This window comes from Nicotiana attenuata, chromosome 8 (assembly GCF_001879085.1).
Source record: "Nicotiana attenuata strain UT chromosome 8, NIATTr2, whole genome shotgun sequence".
In the NCBI taxonomy this organism is placed as follows: domain Eukaryota; kingdom Viridiplantae; phylum Streptophyta; class Magnoliopsida; order Solanales; family Solanaceae; genus Nicotiana; species Nicotiana attenuata.
This window is the reverse complement of record NC_031996.1, coordinates 35,127,225-35,147,135: the sequence shown is the minus strand read 5'-3', so window position 1 is coordinate 35,147,135 and position 19,911 is coordinate 35,127,225. Positions and strand designations below refer to the sequence as shown.

The following is a 19,911-nucleotide window of genomic DNA, read 5'->3' as shown; positions in this document are numbered from 1 at the left end:
CAACAAGTTTTAGTCAATAGCTTCGGGTCGAATCTATTAATTTTGTATAAATCAAAAATTAGTAGTTCTCAAAGAATACTCCTATAAATCAAAAAGACCACATCAGCAGATGTTTTTCTATGAATTATACTGAAAACTTCGGGAAATACCTAGGCTTCCCTATGCCAAGCACTAACCCCACTAAAAAGGACTTCCAGTTTATCCTGGATAAACTAAACAATAGACTAACAGGCTGGAAAACAATATTCCTAAGTATGACAGGTAGGACAACCCTCATAAAAGCCACCCTAGCCGCAATCCCGAACCACGTCATGCAGATTTATGACCTCCCCAAAACAATACTCAACAAGATTGACTCAATTCAGCGGAATTTCCTCTGGGGTAGCACGGAGGAAAAGAAGAAATGCCACCTTGTAAAATGAAGTATAGTTACAATGCCTAAAAAACAATGGGGTCTAGGAATTTCTAACACCCAAATGAAAAATTCCTCCTTCAATGCAGCTCTAGCGTGGAGGTATAGAGAAGAGAAAGAAAGTTTATGGGCCAAAATTATACATAGTAAATACAATCACAGGAAAAACATGAATATAGGCTCCCACACGTGGAAAGTTATTAAAAAGGGTAATGAAATATGCAACGCTAACACTAAATGGCTAATAGGTGATGAAAAAACCATAAATCTTTGGCATGACAAATGGATTAATCAATCAGGAACTCTTAGGGAATCCATCCAAGGACCCATACAAGCTGGGGAGCTTGATCAAAATCTATTCCGCCTCATTGAAAATGGAAAGTTTGACCTCAGGAACCTATCCTTCGAACTCCCCCCGGACATAGTCTCCAAAATCAACTGCACATACATTAAACAAACCGGACCCTTTGGGGACTCATAACTTGGAATTCTAAAAATCACAACTTCTTCTCAATCAAAGTTGCATATGAAGCTGTCTCGGAATCCACGGGCAATCCTAAAAACTTAGCCTGGATTTGGAAAATAAACTCTTTAAATAAATTGAAATTCTTCCTGTGGACAATTTTTTGGGATAGACTACCCACCAAAGAGATGCTAAAAAAGAGAGGGATTTGCCACGAAGACACTTGTAATATTTGCAACAGGGAGACGGAGAGCATAGAGCATATCCTCTTCCGATGCAACTACTCTAGGCAAATCTGGCATCAAATCAATTCAAAACACCCCTTCTCCCAAAATCCCAAGGGAAAAGACACTCTCCATAATTGGCTTAAGAATAAACTCCTATCGAAAGCTTCTTTTGATGATTACCTTCGTTGGGCAGATTTTCTCCCATTCCTCTTATGGCATATATGGAACTTTAGAAATAGAATCCTCTTTGGAAAAAATAAAGCACCCATTAACAAATGCCAACCCATCAGTAGGGCCATTGAATTCCCCTACATGGCTAAAAACAAGTGCTTAAAACCTGTAAAGGAAACTATTTATGTAAAATGGGAACCACCCAACCCAAATTACTACAAACTTAATATAGACGGCGCCTGCGCGGGCAACCCAGGAGTGGGAGGAATAGGAGGAGTGTTTAGAGACGAAAGGGGGAATTGGATTTTGGGTTTCAATATGGGACTAAAATATGCCACCAACATCTACATGGAAATTCTAGCGCTCCTTCACGGAGTCAAACTAGCACTAACAAAGAAGCTCCTCCCACTAGTAATAGAGACGGACTGCTTGAAATTATTAAATCTCCTAAAATCTAACAACTGTCTCTATCAAAATTTAATTGATGACTGCAGGTACCTATTACGGATGGCGAATGATCCTCAGCTGAAGCACATCTTTAGAGAGGCTAATGGAGTAGCGGACCTGTTAGCTAAAAATGGTTGCAGCCTGGACACTTTTTGTACTTTGCAAACTTTTGCTGTTCCGCCTGTTTTTACTTTCCATGTACTAAAAAGAGACAGTCTAGGCACTATATGGCCTAGACTGAGTTCTTGTTGTAATAACTCTTAATTTGTGATGAATAAATCTTTTATTACCAAAAAAAAAAAAAAACTCACCTGCGGGTGACTTTAAACGACCGCCCGTCGCTTTAAACCATAGAACAACACGTCTCATTGGCTCCAAAATCACCAGAACCAATAAGATACCACCATCTCACTATTTTCTTCTTTGCCTTTTTGTTTTCATCCTTATCATTCCTCATTATTTACATAAAACTCCTCAAAATTTCAAAACTTTACATCACCTCTGAGATTTGAACCCCTAGTTATTCCTTGCTATTTACTCAAAACTCCCCACTTTTTCAAAATTCGATCCAGTCCACGTGAAAATAAAAACAAATTTTCAAACAGTAAGGTCACACACAGAGATAAACACACAATATTATTCGTACATATATAAGCTCATTTACACTCAATTTTAGTATTTTCTTCACTTTCTCACTTAAAAAATTCTTCTTCGTTCGCTGAAGGTGTGGAGGTTACAGGCGGAGATATTTATTCTTCCGACGACGTCGTTTAGGTGTGCGTGTTTTGGTTTTAAAGGAGTTAGGTTTAAAGTTAGGGTTAGGGTTTGGCGATTTGGGAGTTGTTGCGTAAAACCCTAGATGGTATGAAGCATCGCGTAGCTGATATCGTTTGGGCTGAGTTGATCGACGGTTGAGATCTTATCACCGGATGGAGGGAGGTAGCAACTCTACACTTAATTCTTCTGGTAACTGTTCATTTCCTCAGCTGTGTAATTTTTTTTTTCAACTGTAGTTTTCACGGTAGTTAAATGCAGGTGTGTGACTAGTTAGACTTAGATTTTGTTGGTGATTACTTTGTTTTTTATCTGAGTGGTCGCTTGAGTTTTATAAAAGTTGTCCTTTTTTGGTCTCTCTGATTACAACCTAGGAAAGGCAAATTGTAAGATTTATATGTGAAGGGGAGCCTTGGAGCAATGATGAAGTTGTCTCCGTGTGGCATGGACTGCTTTTTTTGTTTGTTTGTAGGATTTATATGCCACTAGAAATTTAGAGAACTTTCAATATCAGTATTTTTATTATTATTACTATTATTTTTATAGAGTTAACTTATTTTTAGCTTTTATTTTTATTTGGTATGATGATGACATGAGTTGAGCTTAAATGGAGAAATATGCTAAGTAAAGATTCATATAGCCGACCCCTACTTGTTTGGGATTGAGGGGTAGTAGTTGCTATTGTTGAAACAGTTAAACTTTGGAGCGTCTTGGTGGTTAAGGATGAAATGGTGATTTTTTGAGTTGGTAAAAAGTTCATTTCTTTAGGTGTGTACCTAGGTACCATGCCTACCTTTGCTAGTTGAATCCTCAATATCCATTTAGCTTCTTTTGAACCTATTCCAATACTCATTTGTCTTTTTCCTTGTAAAGAAAATACACATTTATCTTTTTGAGGCAAATTAGGGAGTCTTTACCTAGAGGTTCTTAACACGAGGTTCTTTACATTTTTCACCCACTCACAAATTTCTAATCAAAATAGAAAGATTCTTGGCAAAGTGGGGTCATTTTAGCATCCAAATTGTCGCTTGGTGGTCAATGAAGTGGGTTGATAACCTGAGGTGTCAGGTTCAAATCCTAGCGAAGACAAAAACACTAGGTGGTTTTTTTCCATTTGTCAAAGCCTTGGTGGATTGAGGTTCTTGGTACCTGATGTTGGTGGGAGGTAGTAGGTATCATGTGGAATTAGTCGAGGTGTGCGCAAGCTGGTCTGGACACCACAGTTGTTAAATAAAAAACATAGGGGCATTTTTAGCTACTTGTGTTAGGGGAGAGTGGGTTGAAAAGGTTTAAGGCCTTTTTTTTCTGCATTTTGTATGTTGTTTAAAACTTTTGTGCATCTGTTAGTATCTTTTATAATCTTCTGCTTTGACGCGGCAGTTTAGGTGCCGCACCCGTGTCGACACACCACTAGTATGGGTGTGGGTATGAGATCCGCAATGGATTTGGCCAAATAATTTTGGGTACTTTGACCACGGCGGACGGAAAAATTCGAGAAGAGAGTACAATTTGATTCTCGAAGTCTGAACCAAAACTTGGATAAGTTTGAAGAAAATAGCACACCTTATCTAGAAAATGAATTCCTTACTTATCTACAACTTGGGAATAAAAAAGAAATCCACACTTTACAAGCTATATGTGAGTATTTTACAAAATTTCTTATAATTTAGAGATATTTTTTATTTATTTATTTATTTATTTGAATAATTTTTGGTTCTCCGAATCTTAGAATTTACATCTCGAAGGATCCGATCTCTGATCCGTACACGTGTCGGATACCCGCACCCGTGTCCGAGCAATTTAGATCTTCTGGATTTTCTTTTTAGTTAGGCAGCTTTTGGAGAACTATGAATGGTACAATGTTTTTATTGTTTTGTGATAGCGGGCAGGTACAAAGATAATGGAAAATCAAAAAAATGAAGCAAAAGAGAAAATAGAAAAGAGATGAGAAGATAATATACAAATATGAATGTTATAGGCAATAAATGGTGTCAGAAATCAACTACCTCATATTAAGGAATTCAATGAAGCACCAAAACTGTATGAACCCCTCAAGAGGCAATGAAATCCTCATGCAAGCTCCAATGAATGCTTTGTACAACGATGGCATACAACCATCACAATCTTACAAAATGAAGTATCAATCATCCAATTATCAAAGTTGTCTGAACTAAACCCTAAACATCCTATTTTTTGTATAGGGTTATAATAGCTCCCAAGCAAATACCAAAAATGTCCCTCAAGCTAAGACTTAGCATTAACTAGTTTGGATGGATGGATTAATCTGATGTACTTATACTGGTTAGGTATGATTTTGTGGAATGAACATTGAAAAATATCAGATTGGAGTTATGGGCTTCAAACTTGAAATTTGAATAGAAGATGATCAAGAGTAAATAATGTTCTTTGAAAACGTTAGTGACACACATCACGACCTTATTGGTGCTTGACATTACACATGTTTTGGTCAAGAAAAAAATAGCGTGTTAGACATACTTTGGAAAGGTTTGGTGTGTAAGGAGTTGCCTGTGTTGGAGGGGTGTGTCAAAGGGATTTGGCTTCAAGGTTAGGGGGTTAACTATGTATTCTGCCAAATATGAAGAAAAACTATTAGAAGTTCTCTACAGCCTCAACCTAATTACTTTGTTTGCTGGTTATTTTTTCCTTCATTCATGTATGAGTAATTATTGAAAATCGGTTGAAGGTTCTGAGGCATATTAATAGAAGCTTCATTTCATGATGCGTTGTCATCAAAGGATACTTGGTCGTTTCTTTTATGTTGTTGGCATTATGCTTGTGCATTTGATATATTTCTTTTGTAGTGGTTCAAGTGTGTCTTTCGTTGGTTCACTTTGATGTTTTCAAGATTTTACTTGGGGATAATTTTGATTTAGCACTAGTATTGTTGTCGCATCTTTTGCATTGGTGCTTTTGTATGGTAATCTTCCCACTTTATTCCATAATATACCATAGATGAAACTGTCACAATGAGGATGTTATTTCCCGGTAAAACCAAATTCCAGACATCACAAAATAGTCTTGATACACTTTGAAACAAAGCTAACTTGGAGCCAAATGTTGATCTGCCACATTGAAAAGTTTCTTCTGAATTGATAAGAATCAGTAAACAATGATTACACTATAATCTCACTTGATGAAGAAAATGAATATGATCAACCAAGTGGCAAACATTTGGCTTGAAGTTTAGCTCACATGCCAATTTATAAGTACAACCACAATACTTATCCCAAAAAGGTACAACCACAAACATTTGGCTTTCAAAGTTTAATTTCTTGGAAAGTTTGAATGGCTTAAGGAGGAAAATCTTTTAATGTATACTCCATGAATTTCATTGTTAATCGTTTGACTAACTTATATGTTTTGCTGTCCAGGGATATACAGATGGATTACAATGACAATGATTATCAAAGTCATTTAACCGGTGAAGACAGCTCCAAAGTTTCCTCTGTTTTGCATCCCTATGCTCTTCCCAAATTTGATTTTGACGATAGTCTTCAGGGGCATTTAAGATTTGACAGCTTAGTTGAGAACGAGGTTTTCCTTGGTATCCCCACTCAGGAAGACAACCAGTGGATAGAGGATTTTTCTCGGGGAAGTAGTGGAATAGAGTTCAGTTCAAGTGCTGCAGATTCTTGCTCCATACCAAGGCGTAATAATGTCTGGTCTGAGGCAACATCAACAGAATCTGTTGAAATGTTATTGAAATCGGTTGGGCAAGAAGAAATGGTTCCAGGGGACACTATAATTGAAGAGTCAGATGCTGGAAATGAATTGGGTTGCTTAATCCAGCCAGTGGAATCTAATTTGAAGTTGGATGATAAAAGAGACGATATTAAAGAGTCCAGCTCAGCAGCACCAGCAGATGAGTCAGTTGAGTTTACTGTGACATTCTCTAAGTGTGAGAGAACAGAGAGAGAAGGTAAACATATTGCATGCGTTGCAGAAATGCAGGCGTTGGAACGTATTGCTGATAGATGTTCTGACATTGCTGGTGAGAGATGTTCTGGAGTTACTGCTGAGGAAAAGTCACAGACTGAAATAAAAGGCATTGATGAGAATCTAGGGGAAGCTAAAACTTCACAAGATGAATTGCTACCTGATAAATCTGATAGACATCCATCTGTTCCTGTAATTCAAAGTGCAATTAACGAGTGCCTTACAGATGCTCGTCCTGTGAGTGTGGAGATTTTGGATAGTCAGCATAATTTAACCAGCTGTCATAGTGGAAATACAAGTGGTTTACCAAGTGAACATCACAAACCAGAGGAGAAACAAATTTCTGTGAGCAAAGAGAAGAGTACGGGTGATGAAAAGCTGTGTGGAAGTGGCGTTGAAAGTGAAACTTGTACCTCTAATGCCAGTCCTCTCTCTCTTGCTGCTTCAGAACTGGAAGTAGTAAAAGAGCTTCCAACTGATACAAGGATGATTAAATTACAGGAATCTTGCGTGCAAAGGAACGAATGCAGTCTTACTGCTGATGGATGCAAAGAAGATGCTTCTTCTGCTGAACCTCCTGAGATTTGCGGATTGGTGACGGTTTCCTCAAAATCCTCGGAAGATAAGCTACAGGCTGAAGGTAATAGCATACTCTGTGAGGATGAGGAGGCATCTATAAGTCAGCGTTTAGATTCAAGAGACACCGAGGACCAAGAAAACGGCTCCAAGGGTCAGATGGAGGTCTCTGCTGTGCAGATATCAGATGGACTGAGTACTTGCAATGAGAAAGAGGAGAATATTCTTGAAAGTCATATCCCACTCAATCTTGGTATGTCAGAGGCATGTACAATATCAGAGCTCTCCGAGCCGTCAAAGCCGAATAATGGTAACGGTAATTGTACTTATTCTCTGGAAGGTCCGAGTAATATACAAGAGGCATCTATTTCTGCTGAACTTACTGTGGAGAGGCCAGTACCTGAGAATTTGGAAACTGGAAATGATGCTGATAGGGTCTCCAAGGGGGATGCATGTGCTGGAGATCGCGTCTCCTCGTCTGTGCCTGTTGGATCGATGGACATATGTGGAGAAAGCTTCCCTTGTGTGGTTGATGTTGATACTACTAATGAGGGTGTCTCTAGCGGTAAGGAAAAGGAGGAAGTGCTGCCAGTAGAAAATGAGACAGAGAGATCATGTGAGCGTGACCATGGGGTTAGAGCCTCCTCTGTGGGTGAAGAACCTGAAAAAATCTCTGACCAAGGTCATGGATCACAATTTGAACCTTCCGCATTGATTAAACAAGGTATTATTTTATATTTCTCATTTTAGTGCTTAAATATTGTAGACGGCCAAATGTGTTTTAGAAATTTAGCCTGTTATAATCTTTTGCTACTTCTTACTGTTACTTGGTGTGACTTTGCAGCATCAAATGCCGGGTTTGAAGGTGGGAACTTAATCTCAGGTGGCACACCAGTGAGTGTTCCGTTGCCTTCTGCTAGTGGCGCTATTGCAACTGAGATAGTTAATCATGATGAAAAGCTGAAGCCAGTATCAGTTTTGATGGGTTCAGAGCATTTGGCAGAAAAGGAGGAAATGGAAGTTGTTCCCAGTGTAGAAGCACAAGTGCCAACACTGAAGGAGTCTACTGCAGGCTGTCCAGGTCCCCTTTCCGCTGATGAAAAAGATGCATCTGGTGACTGTCATATGGAAATAGCACCTGTGATTGTTGATCAGAACAGTTCTATTAAGGGTAATCCCGACACAGCAAGCCACGTTGAGCAAGCAGCAATTGCTGAAGCAAATAGCGAGTGCTGTAGGCATGTGGAAGCATGTGCAATGAATAGTGGTTCAACCATCAAAGAGGGTGATGGTGCTGAGGCAGCAGCTCTTGCAAGGAATCAGGAAATAATTGTAGAAACAGTGGAATTGGGAAAAGTTGGAGGTTGGTCTTTTATTTCCGGGACTCGTATAATTATATCTATGATTTGTTGGTTGCTCAGTGATTATCATTTATTTTTGGAAAAATGGGCTTATTTAGGTATACTTGTCTCCCCTTTCCCTTTGCTCCCTCTGGAATGTGGTAATTTAATATATAATTTTTGTTTTAAATTTTCTCAGTTTTATCTACCACAACATCTGGTTGTTGTTTGCTAATGAACTATTTACAAGCTAGTTTTCTTTCTCATTTCATTGTGAGAGAACTTGTTGTTAGTGAACATTTTGGACTTCTATGTTGACTATCAATGTTGTCAAAGGCGGGCTTAAAGCGTGCTTAAGCCCCGAGGCGAGGCGCAATACATGTTGAGCGCTTAGAGAGCGCTTCGGCTCGCTTAGAGAGCACTCCAGTACCATCATCAAGGCTCTAAGGCATACTTTTCTTTGCCAATGAGCGTAATCTTAAGAGGGGACACTAAACAATTGATATTTCACTTTATCATAATTTGTTTTCAATTTTGTTGTCCATATATTTATTAGTCATGCTTATAATTATTAGTCCTGGAGTACGAATACATAATTATATTTTCCCGTCCATTTGAACCTTTCTTCATCAAAGTCCACGTCTTATTTGCACTCTACGCTTAAAGCCCCAACGGACCTTAGAGCTTTTTGGACTTTTCGCCTTTGATAACACTGTTAACTACTCAAGAGTTGTCTTTGTGAACTGAAAAACATGACATAAGCAGTGGTGTTTGCATTTCATTGAATGCTTTGTGGCCTTATGAGATCCCCATTTATTATGTACTGCAGATGGGTATAGTACTAACTGGTCTTAGTGTCCATCCTCTTTTGAAGTCGATGGTGTCATAAACACTCTTAGTGAACATGGGCGATTTGTAGGTTACTTGTTGCTGTTTTATCTTTATTTGCATATTGAGATGTCAAGTTATGCATACTTATATTCTTCTGCTTTTTCTTTTGTGCTTTATGACCTGTTCATTCTCTCTTTAGAACCAGTTGTATTGCTTGTTCAGTGATCAACTGATTGACAGATTGAATTGTCTTACTGTGTCAGTTATCTATGCCAAATGGAAGAATTGAAACATGATCATAGGGCCTTATGAACTCAAAGATAACTTGGACTCTCTTTCTCTCTCTCTCTCCTCGTTTCATTTTACCAAGTACCTATTATATGACATTATGAGAATAACTTCACAATTCCTTTCTCATTTTTAGCCTTTTCAAATATCGCTAATCTATAGGCAATATCTCTGTGATCATGTATGTGTATGTGTAATAAACATATGAAAGCATTTGAATATACTTTAAGTAATGCTGGACGAGCTCAAGGTTCTTCATTTTGTCAAATCACACAATTATGAGTTTATTTTAAAAAATGGATAGAAGAAGAAAAGGGCTTTGGACTCATTTGAAATTTTAGAATGTCTCTTGGTCGGGAAGGGCTGATAATATATAATGGTTGGTAATGGTTTAGATCGAAACCTGCAAAAAGGAGCATTGCCTGGGTGGAGTGCAATATATAGCGTCGAGTTCCTTGAAAAATTCTATATGAGAATTGAAAAGATTGGTAGCATTTGACGCTTGTTCTTTTCCGCGAAAGACCTTTTTTTACAAACAAAAGGAGTTTTGAAATGATTTAGTTGCCTTTGCAGTTCAGGAAAGTTCTGACGTGATTGGAGGACCTAAACATGATTCTGCTGCTTTCGTAAGTTGTTCTGCTCTTTCACCAAGTGAAAAGAAAACGGCCGAGATTAGAAGTAGTGCTGTAGTTGAGAATGTTGCTCCCCTTGTTGATACAATTGAAATTGGTGGTAAAGCGCAGTCCACCTCCATAAGTTCAGGAGAAAATGCTTCCGCTAAAGCAGATAGGAGCTTTACTTTTGATGTAAGTCCATTGGTTGTTAATGCTAAGGGAGAAGCAGACAAATCAATCACCAGTACTCAAGCTTCCCAACTAACTGAGGTCTGCATTGTCTTCTACAATCGTATTATTTTATTTTTGTATTATGCTTCTTAGAGCTCCTTAAGATGTTCTGACTATCTCAGTATGAATTACAGTTGAAGGCTGGGGATGGACTGCTTTTGACATCTGGCAGCAAACAAACTGATACTAAGATCGTGCAAGAAATTTCTCTTGTAAGTCCTCTAGTAACTGACAAAGCGGCTCAGTCTGGAGCTGCTAAGGGTGAGCGCAAGGCAAGACGTGGCTCGAGTAAATCAAGTAAAGAAAACCCTAAGAAGGGAAACCAAGTGAAGGAAATAAACTCATTGAAGCAGTTGGATAGAAGAGACAAATCAGGTGCTCTGTTTAGCCCTTCTGTTGCTGCGCAGAAATTGCAAATTGAATCTGGAAACAATGAGCGCAATATTACAAAGTCCAATGGGGTTGTTTCCTTTCCGACTTCAAGTTTACCGGATTTAAACACTTCATCTACTGCATCTGTATTGTTTCATCAGCCTTTCACAGATCTGCAACAAGTGCAACTGCGAGCTCAAATTTTTGTTTATGGGTCTCTGATGTGAGTCCTATATGCCACGTTCTTAATTTATATGCATATGTGCTGGTAGCTATCCACGATAAAATAAGACCATGTAGTGTAAGCACAAAAACTGCCCTAGAGCATGTTTGGATTTAGGTATGACTTCACATGGCAGGTGGGTAGGAATGCTTGTTTCCTCTTTTTTGATTATGGGAATTAGCAACAAAACTTTCAAACCACCCACTACTTTCCACACCAGAACTGCATATAAAGAAGAAAATTATAAAGGAAATAAGAAAAAGGAGAGAGTAGACTTTTGAATTGACAGGATAGATTTGAAGGTGAGAAAAGAAAGAGAAAGAGACGAGTTATTTAGATTGATAGGATAGACTTGAAGATGATATTTCTTTCTTTCAGTTTTGTTCACGTATATAGTTTTGAGTTCAAGGAAAGGAAAGAACAGCTACTATTTTGGTGGGTGTCCAATTGGTCTGATTATTTGATGTTTGCTAGACCAACTCACTAGTAATGCATACTGGAAGGATTGTGAAATAGCCTGCCCATCTAACATGTATATGATGTATATGTTTAAATTCATTGTTTCAAATGGTTGCTGCAGACAAGGTGCTGCACCAGACGAGGCTTGCATGATTTCAGCTTTTGGGACATCTGGTTAGTTTGTCTGCTTGTGTTAGTTATGTTTTCATGTTTTACTTTCTTTTCTATAACTTGGACATGTTATTTGTTACTTGAGGCTCTGCAGATGGAGGGAGAGGTCTGTGGGACCCTGCTTGGCGTGCGTGTGTTGACAGGATTCGTGGACAGAGATCTCACACTGGAAACAATGAAACTCCGTCTCATCCACGTTCAGGTAGAGGACATCTCTATTTTTTTCCCTTCATGTTATGCTGCTACTGATTGTACTTTAGAAATGAGAAATGCAGGTCCCAGAACTCCAGATCAAGCTAACAAGCAGGTTATGCATCAAAATAAAGTTACTACTCCGGCAGCTGGTCGAGCAAGCGGCAAGGCTATCAATTCACGCGTTGTTAGTCCTATTATACCACTTTCATCCCCTCTTTGGAATATACCTACCCCCTCGTGTGATGGGCTGCCATCTAGTGGCATGACCAGAGGTGCTGTCATCGATTATAAGGCACTTTCTCCTATGCATCCCTATCAGACTCCACCAGTACGAAATTTTGTGGGACACACTGCCTCTTGGCTACCACAGGCCCCTTTCCCTGGTTCCTGGGTTGCTTCTCCACAAACTTCTGCCTTTCCTGCATTGCCTGTTACAGAGCCTGTGAAATTAACCCCCTTAAAGGAGTCATCCTTGTCCATTTCTGCTGGTGCAAAGCATGCAACGCCTGTTTCAGTGGCTCATGCTGGGGAAAGTGGTATTCTGGCTGGGGCTTCTCCGCGTGATGAAAAAAAGGCATCAGTGTTGCCTGCTGATCAGAAATCTAGAAAGAGAAAAAAGGCATCTGGTACTGAGGATCGTGCCCACAAATCTTTGCGTGGTACCTCTTCTGAATCTGTTCCTGCCCCTGCAGTATGTACTCAGTTATCAAGTAAAGCCCCGGCATCTGATAACTTTGGCCAGTCATCATCGGTTGCTGTTGCACCATTGGTTGCTCAAAGCCAGACAGGACCTGCATCTGCTCCCATACTTGGCCATTTTTCAACGTCAGTTGTCATAGCACCTCTTTCTAGCTCTGATATAAGCAATTCTGATATACCGATCATCTCTACCCCATCTTCCACTGATCTCTCTAAGAGAGAGCTTTTAGGAAAACAGGCCTTAACTTCAGAGTATTTAGGCAAAGTTGAGGAGTCTAAGCTGCAAGCAGAGGAGGCCGCTGCAAGTGCTGCTTCTGCAGTCAGTCACTGCCAAGATGTGTGGAGCCAATTAGATAAGCAAAAAAATTCTGTTTTGGTGACGGATGTGGAGGTTAAGCTGACATCTGCTGCCGCTGCTGTAGCAGCTGCTGCTTCTGTTGCAAAGGCAGCCGCGGCGGCTGCTAAGATTGCATCAAATGCTGCAATGCAAGCTAAACTGATGGCGGATGAGGCATTGATAGCATGTGGAGTGAGCAATCCTGATCAAACCAGTGCTGTCTCTTTCCCTAATATGAACAACTTGGAGAGTGCCACTCCTGCTTCCATATTGAAAGGTCGAGAAGTTAGCAATAGTTCTGGTTCAATTATATTCGCTGCTAGGGAGGCTGCGAGGAGAAGGATTGATGCTGCTTCCGCTGCATCAAAAAATGCTGAGAACTGGGATGCTATAGTTAAGGCTGCGGAACTGGCAGCTGAAGCTGTGTCACATGCAGGAAAAATTGTTGCAATGGTTGATCCTTTGCCCCTGAATCAATTAGTGGAAGCTGGTCCTGATAACTACTGGAAAGTTTCCCAAGCACCCTCTGGGCATGGTGGCAAGGCTAAAAAGGTGAATGGGGATGAATCTGGTATTTCAATTGTCGAAAAGATTCCTGGCATCTTTTCCAAGAGATCCGAGGGTCTGTCTGATGAAGACATGACCCCTGCTTGCGAGCCTACTGGTGTTTCAGGCAACATGGCAGAGGACAACATGAGGAATGAAGAGGTTATTCAAACTCCCGTTACAGGTGTTGAAAAGGATGTAAGAGGAGCAAAGGGTCATAGTATGCCAGAGATGAGTAAGACTGCAGGCCTAAATGCTGAGTCATTGAATGACTCCAGGTTGGCTTCCCATGATGTGGAAGAATGTGGAGATGCTGCAAGCTCTAAAATGCAAGAAGGTTCCCTTGTGGAGGTATGTTAATAATAACTTTATCAGCCTTTGGCTGCCTTATTACTTGTATGATACTCGGTGTAAGATCCTATTGAAATGAGTAGTTCCGGGAGAATTTCCCAGTGTTCTTTTGCATCGAATTGTTTTCTGAGGTTTTGTGCACGTACAGAAGCTATACATTTGGAACTTGCGCTTTTCTTCTTTAGGGAATTTATTTTATCCATCATGCCCCATTTTCAGCGGCGCTTCACTGTTTATTTGTTTGTTTATTTTATTGATGATGTAGCTCATTGCTGATTTAATTTATTAATAATTTTGTACTGACAGGTTTTTAAAGATAGTGATGATGGTAAGAGAGCCTGGTACTCAGCCAAAGTGTTGACTTTGAAGAATGGAAAAGCGCTCGTTTGTTACACTGACCATCAATCTGATGAAGGTAAGCTGAAAATGTTATTTTTGCAAGTTATTTGATTGGTGTGGAGAGGCGTTGGTCTTGAGTATTAGGGGAATAAGTGAAACTTTCCTCTCCAATTGTTCATTGCATCTGGGATGAGTAATTAGTGTTCAATTTAGGATTTTTGTATGCAATTGCTGCTAGATCTAAACATATCGTCATGCCTATGCCTGTAAGTTCAATTTTTGTCGATGCTTGTTAACATTACAACATGGTTGGGGGCTTGAGTTGAGTCCTAGGGGGGTAACGTTGAAAACATTCTCTGTCGCCCTGTCCAGGGGGAGGGTTTTAAGCAGTGGGGTTTACCCAATCAAGAAAAAAGAGATTCATTCTCTTTTTGGACTCTATCAAAGCAAAGAACCCACGAATGGTGAAAATGCACACAAGAACTATATGATATGCATCTCTTGTTTTGTCTAATGATAGTAGATTGAGTTGGTTAAGAAACAAAAGCTCATATCTTAAAATTAGAATGTGAGCTGGAAGTATGGGGCCATTTACATTTTACAATTGTAGTATGGCCTTATGGAATATTGCATTTCCCAAGTTGGCTGGAGTAATATTAGAAGTCCCTTTTTTGTTGGGCATGTGGTGGTTAGTGAACTTCTCGTAGTTAGTGACTTATAAAGTTCAACCAGGAATTGACTTGTAAATTCAGCAAAGACTTGCTAAGCGTTCACTTATCTATTCTTTGCCTTAAAGTTGTGTTTCTTCAATTTTGGTAAAGACTTTGCCTTTTTTTCCCCTTGGAGTTTCTCATTTAGTTCAATAGATGTCACAAGTGGTAAGTTGGAACTTCTGCTCTTCGTGGAATCTGAAGTCCAACAACTGTTACCTGGAACTCAGTACTTACATTCTTTTGCCTTCCATAAAATCTAATTTCAAAGTTTGTCATGACCTGACCCTTGTTTCTGTAGTAATCAGATAATTTAGGTCGTACATATGGAATATGACTAGGAAGCCAAAAAACATCATTCTTTGTTGTCGTTATGGCTAAGGACTTTGTGGCTTAAAAACTGGTTTATACCTCCGAATCTTTCAGGGCTCGAACAGTTAAAGGACTGGGTACCTCTAGAAGCAGACAGTGACGAAACACCAAGAATACGTCCCGCACATCCGGTGACTGCGCTGCAAGGAGCAAAAAAGAGGCGAAGAGCAGCTGTTAAGGAGTATACCTGGTATGTAGGAGATAGAGTTGATGCATGGATCGACTACCGGTAAGTTCAAATCTCTTTTTATCACATTAAGTCGCCTATTCCCTTTCCTAATGATTGTGAGTTCCAAGTCATCTCCTTCAGTCCCTGACAATGAATGTTTTTTTGGGATGTGTGTGTGTAGGTAATATATATGCATCAGAACAATTTCTTTGATTTATGACATATCCTTTTGGTTAAATTATTTCCTGCATTTTAAGATGATAAATGCTAAGTTGGAGAAGGGTAGAGAGGGGCGAGCCCATAATCCTCAAGTTTTGAAGGATACGGATGGCCCAATGGATCGGCTCCAGACTGATTTTTGTGTCATAATAAAAGCAAAACAATTGATAATAGATTTTGACTTGTGGCATTATAAGAATATTGTTCATCAGCTTTTGAATGTCTAGAGGTCTTATTCTCCTTTGTGCTTTATTACATGTGCCCAATATGGCAATTCATGTTAAGCTAGTAAATTTACATTGTTGAACAAGCACTTTTCTTGATCGAATTTGTAATGTAGTTCGCACTGTGCTTCCAAAAGAAATAAATATACATATGAAATTTTATTATTTTTGATCTTATTCTCAAGTTCAGAAAGCAACCAGAGCTTCAGTCTAGTGGTAGGATCGCAATGTTTGGGTTAGGCACACTTTGCGGGTTCAAATCCTGCCACAGACAATCCTGGTACTTAAGTGGAGAAGGATGGAGGGGCGAGCCCCACTATCCATTAAGTGTCGGACCTAGCCCGTGGGAATTTCTCAGTTATAGAAAAATGGAAGTAATTTATCATAAAATCCTGTTTTTTTTTTATCTCAGTATTTCAGACTTTGTCAGGCCAGAGTTGGCGTGAGGAGATATATTCTTTTCTTGTTTTTTCTAGTTTTCGCGGACCCCAACCTGTTTGGGACTGAGGTTTAGTTGTTGCTTTTGTTGTTTTCTTTTTAGTTTTGTAGTTAATTATCTTTTCTCAATATGATTTCATTTTTCCAACATCTCGTTTTCTTTGCCCTATCCTGTGTCTTAGCTGGCGAGAGGGGGTCATTGCTGAGAAGAACAAAAGGGATGAGACTACATTTAGTGTCAACTTTCCAGGTATTTTTAATGTTTGAGACTCAATTTTTTTCTACCATTCTATGTGGTTGATTAACTGGTAAGATTTTCTTGCTCATTTCTTCAGCTTATGGAGATACCGCAGTTGTCAGAGCATGGCATCTCCGACCAACTCTTGTATGGAAAGATGGGGAGTGGGTGGAGTGGTCCAGGTCAAGACCTGACTTCTTGTCCCAGGTCTGCATGTATACATATCTTCTAGTCTTTTCTTTTTATCAAATCTTCAAGAATTTGATTTATCCAGCTTAGTTGTTTATCTATGGTCAGTGTGGTGTGCCTTATTTGTGACCTGGTTGTTTATTACCTAAATAGTACCTAGTTGTTAATCTACAGTCAGGGTGATGTGCCGTATTTTTGATCCTGTTGTTTATTACATAAATAGGGCGATACACCTAAGGAGAAGCGAATTAAGCTGGGAAATCCTGCTAGTGAGGATACAGGAAATGACAGTCTCTCAGAGAAAATGGTTCCGTTGGTGCCAGTGACAAATGAACCAGCAGCATTGCTTCCTTTGTCTGTCAATGAAAAAACATTTAATATTGGGAGTAACAAAAATGACAATAAGTCCAACACACTTCGAACAATGAGGTCTGGTTTGCAGAAAGAGGGATCAAAGGTTTTTGGTGTTCCTAAGCCAGGAAAGAAAAGGAAGTTTATGGAAGTAAGCAAGCATTACGTTTCAGACAGAGCAACTAAGAGTGATACTGCACATGGTTCAGCTAAGTTCACAAAATATTTGATGCCTCGAGCAACAGGAGCTGGTGGATGGAAAAACAGTTCTAGAATTGACCCGAAGGAGAAACATGTGACTGAAGCTCGACAGAAACCTCCTAAACCCAATAAGCTTCCTAGTTCAAATAGAAATTTGAAGGATAATAGTATTACTTCTGCTGGAGATGCTAGCGGAGCGGTAGGTGATGCAGTCAAGTATAATAAGAGTGAAACACAACAGCCTAATGTGGTCAGTTCTGTGGCAAATGCTGAAGGCGGAGCTGAAGGTCCCATGAAATTTTCTTCAGAAGCTCTCCCTGCCAACATCGCCAAGAAAGCTTCAACATCATCTTACAGAGGTGAGGGCATGAAGAAGAGGACCCCTGTATCTAGTATGAAGTCAAGTAACGTTGAAGTAAAGGACAAATTGATACATGAAGTTAATGAACCCCGGAGATCAAACCGAAGGATTCAACCAACATCAAGGGTAAGCCTTCTCTTTGATTTAAGTATACTCAACTTCTGTGAGGATACACTCTTTCTTTTATCAGCAAAAGATAAGTTTATTGATTTCCAGCAACAAGTGAACTGCCTCTCTACCAGTCTACCTAACATTGTTCCTAAAGTTATCTGGTGGTCTGTCTTGCTTGAAAGAAACAGTAGAATTTTTTAAGGCAAAAGAAAAAATTTACAGTCCCTTAAACTTAATTGCATTTTGTTGATCGCTTTTTGGTGCAAACTGGTTTTGGTACCAATGTAGATGATATTTTAGCCGCAATTGCTGATTTGCACAACCTGTAATTACGCCTGTTGCACTGGCTTAGTGCAAATATTTATATAATATATTATTTACCCATCAAAAAAAAAAAGTGAACTGCCTCTCTACCTTCATTAGGTAGGGGGGTAATGTCTGCGTACACTTTATCCTCCCCAGACCCCACTATCCCACTGGCTTGTTGTTGTTGAAGTGAACTGCCGGGATATATGCGCGCGCGCACACACACACAGTGTAGCTACATCACAGGTTGTGCTAAAAAGTTTCAATCATGGCTAATAACATTAGCTTAAGCCAATTGCACAAAACAAATAAAAATAAAGCGGTTTATCCGTACATCATTGTAGTTGCAGAATCTTTTTTGCTCTAAAAATTTGTTGCGTTTCTGTCCTTGAATGGAGAATGGACGTTCTTTGAGCATTTTTTGGGGTTAGTTTTTGGGCAATATTGAGATTGCTTTAGTAAGCACGTTGCTAGCAATTAGTGCAGTCTAGATTAACTAATATGTTAAGTGAGTATATTTGAGAACATTAGTTAAGCTAGCAAAGGTTTCCAATATCCTAAAATTAGGTGTCAAATGATTGGAGGGCGTTGAAGCAGTAGGATTTTATTTGTCTTGGCCAATGAAAAGACATCATTAGAACATAGAAACACCTGCATCATGAAGAGTCTAAAGCGAATTGGAAAATAGACAGTTTACTTAACCTGTTGTGTTTTAAAGTTGACCACCCATTTCCTGCTTGTTTTTCCTTTCACTGCCTGATTTACTTTGTAAACTGGGAGAAGAAACAATCTTTCATTTCATATGGCCGTTTTAAAGTGTGCTCTTGGTATGCTCTTTGGAAGAGAATGTTGGGAACTTATATTGTGCCATTAGTAACCTGGCCTCCACCATTACAGTGCCATCCTTTCCCACTATTTTGGCTACCAATTAAAGATCGAACTCAGCCCTTTTTAAATGTCATTTCCATTACCAATTGGAAGAAATCACCCTCCGGCTCTTCATGGCTGCCATTTATGTTTTGTTTAAAGTTGTCTTATTTCATTAATTATGGTACTCAGGTAAGCCTGCATACAGAAGGTTAAGATAATTGCTGGTTAGGAGCAAAAAAGTTAAATTGGTATTTGATTTGTTACGTGCAGTTATTGGAGGGACTACAAAGCTCACTGATCATCTCTAAACTTCCATCTATTTCACATGATAAAGGTAACAGAAGCCGCAGCAGGGGTGCATCAAGGTAAGTTTGAAATACCTCCCATTTGAAAAAGAAAATGCAGTAAAAAAGATTCACGTGTCTCGAGTTCTTTCACTGATCTTTTCCCGCTTTAGTATGTTGGCCAAACTATCGGAAAGCAGGATTTGGGTTTGTAAAATTGCTCTTTTTTCCCCGCAGGTAATATTGAAGGTGGAAAAGCGCTTATAAATGTGTGTGCTCAGCCCAGATTATCTAATGTAGCTATTAGGATGGCCTAGCGTTTAATGTTTTTCCTGTACATTTAATATAGAGATGAAAATTGGGATTGGGAAGTTCTCACTTCCTGGCTGTAAAATTTAGGCAGTAGATGTCCATAATGATTTAGTCCTTTCCAGAATTTGTGGAGGACTGTTCTAGCCGGAATAGGTTGTAAATGGGACTTCTTCATGGTGGTGGTTAAAAATTGCAAGAATTATTTTGGAACGATCTATCTTCAAATATTTGCAGTCTTCGCAGGGGTAATACTACCTGCGAAGAGTAGAAGGCCGATCTAATAGTTACCTTCATATGCCATTGGAAAATGCCCTGGAAACAATTTTCATTTTTAGTGGCTGATGTTTACTATCATTGCTCCAAACATAGTATGCTACCTTTCCATTCTATCATTTACCTGCTCAAAACAACGCAATTATAGGTTTTCACGGCTCCTTGTAGGAGTGAACAAGTGATCTTTGTACGAATAATTGGACTGCCCAATTATTAATCCTTTCTGGTTCAATTATCCTTTATAACTCTTGCAGGCTACA

The 19,911-nt window shown here is 39.3% G+C and overlaps 1 protein-coding gene across 6 annotated transcripts; it reads left to right on the top strand.

Annotated features, from left to right (window-relative positions):
- Positions 2,298 to 19,712, top strand: LOC109231245. 6 transcript variants are annotated; one of them, XM_019396841.1, is made up of 15 exons: positions 2,298 to 2,659; positions 5,887 to 7,751; positions 7,872 to 8,390; positions 10,060 to 10,370; positions 10,454 to 10,926; positions 11,507 to 11,559; positions 11,642 to 11,758; positions 11,817 to 13,684; positions 13,991 to 14,099; positions 15,160 to 15,334; positions 16,338 to 16,405; positions 16,491 to 16,600; positions 16,806 to 17,621; positions 19,053 to 19,147; positions 19,304 to 19,712. In XM_019396841.1, exons 2-15 carry the CDS (start codon positions 5,897 to 5,899, stop codon positions 19,305 to 19,307), a joined length of 6,573 nt encoding a protein of 2,190 aa, XP_019252386.1. In that variant the 5' UTR covers positions 2,298 to 2,659; positions 5,887 to 5,896; the 3' UTR covers positions 19,308 to 19,712. The 6 variants fall into 6 exon arrangements, with proteins under 6 accessions (XP_019252386.1, XP_019252385.1, XP_019252389.1 ...); XM_019396840.1 differs by having other exon boundaries at positions 2,298 to 2,686; XM_019396844.1 differs by having other exon boundaries at positions 2,299 to 2,686; positions 11,832 to 13,684.

Bases quoted from the DNA above. Each gene is read 5' to 3' on its own strand.
- LOC109231245 (XM_019396841.1), top strand. From the start codon at position 5,897: ATGGATTACAATGACAATGATTATCAAAGTCATTTAACCGGTGAAGAC. The intron at 16,406-16,490 runs GTATTTTTAATG...TCATTTCTTCAG, and splicing joins ATTTAGTGTCAACTTTCCAG to CTTATGGAGATACCGCAGTT. The intron at 16,601-16,805 runs GTCTGCATGTAT...TTACATAAATAG, and splicing joins GACCTGACTTCTTGTCCCAG to GGCGATACACCTAAGGAGAA.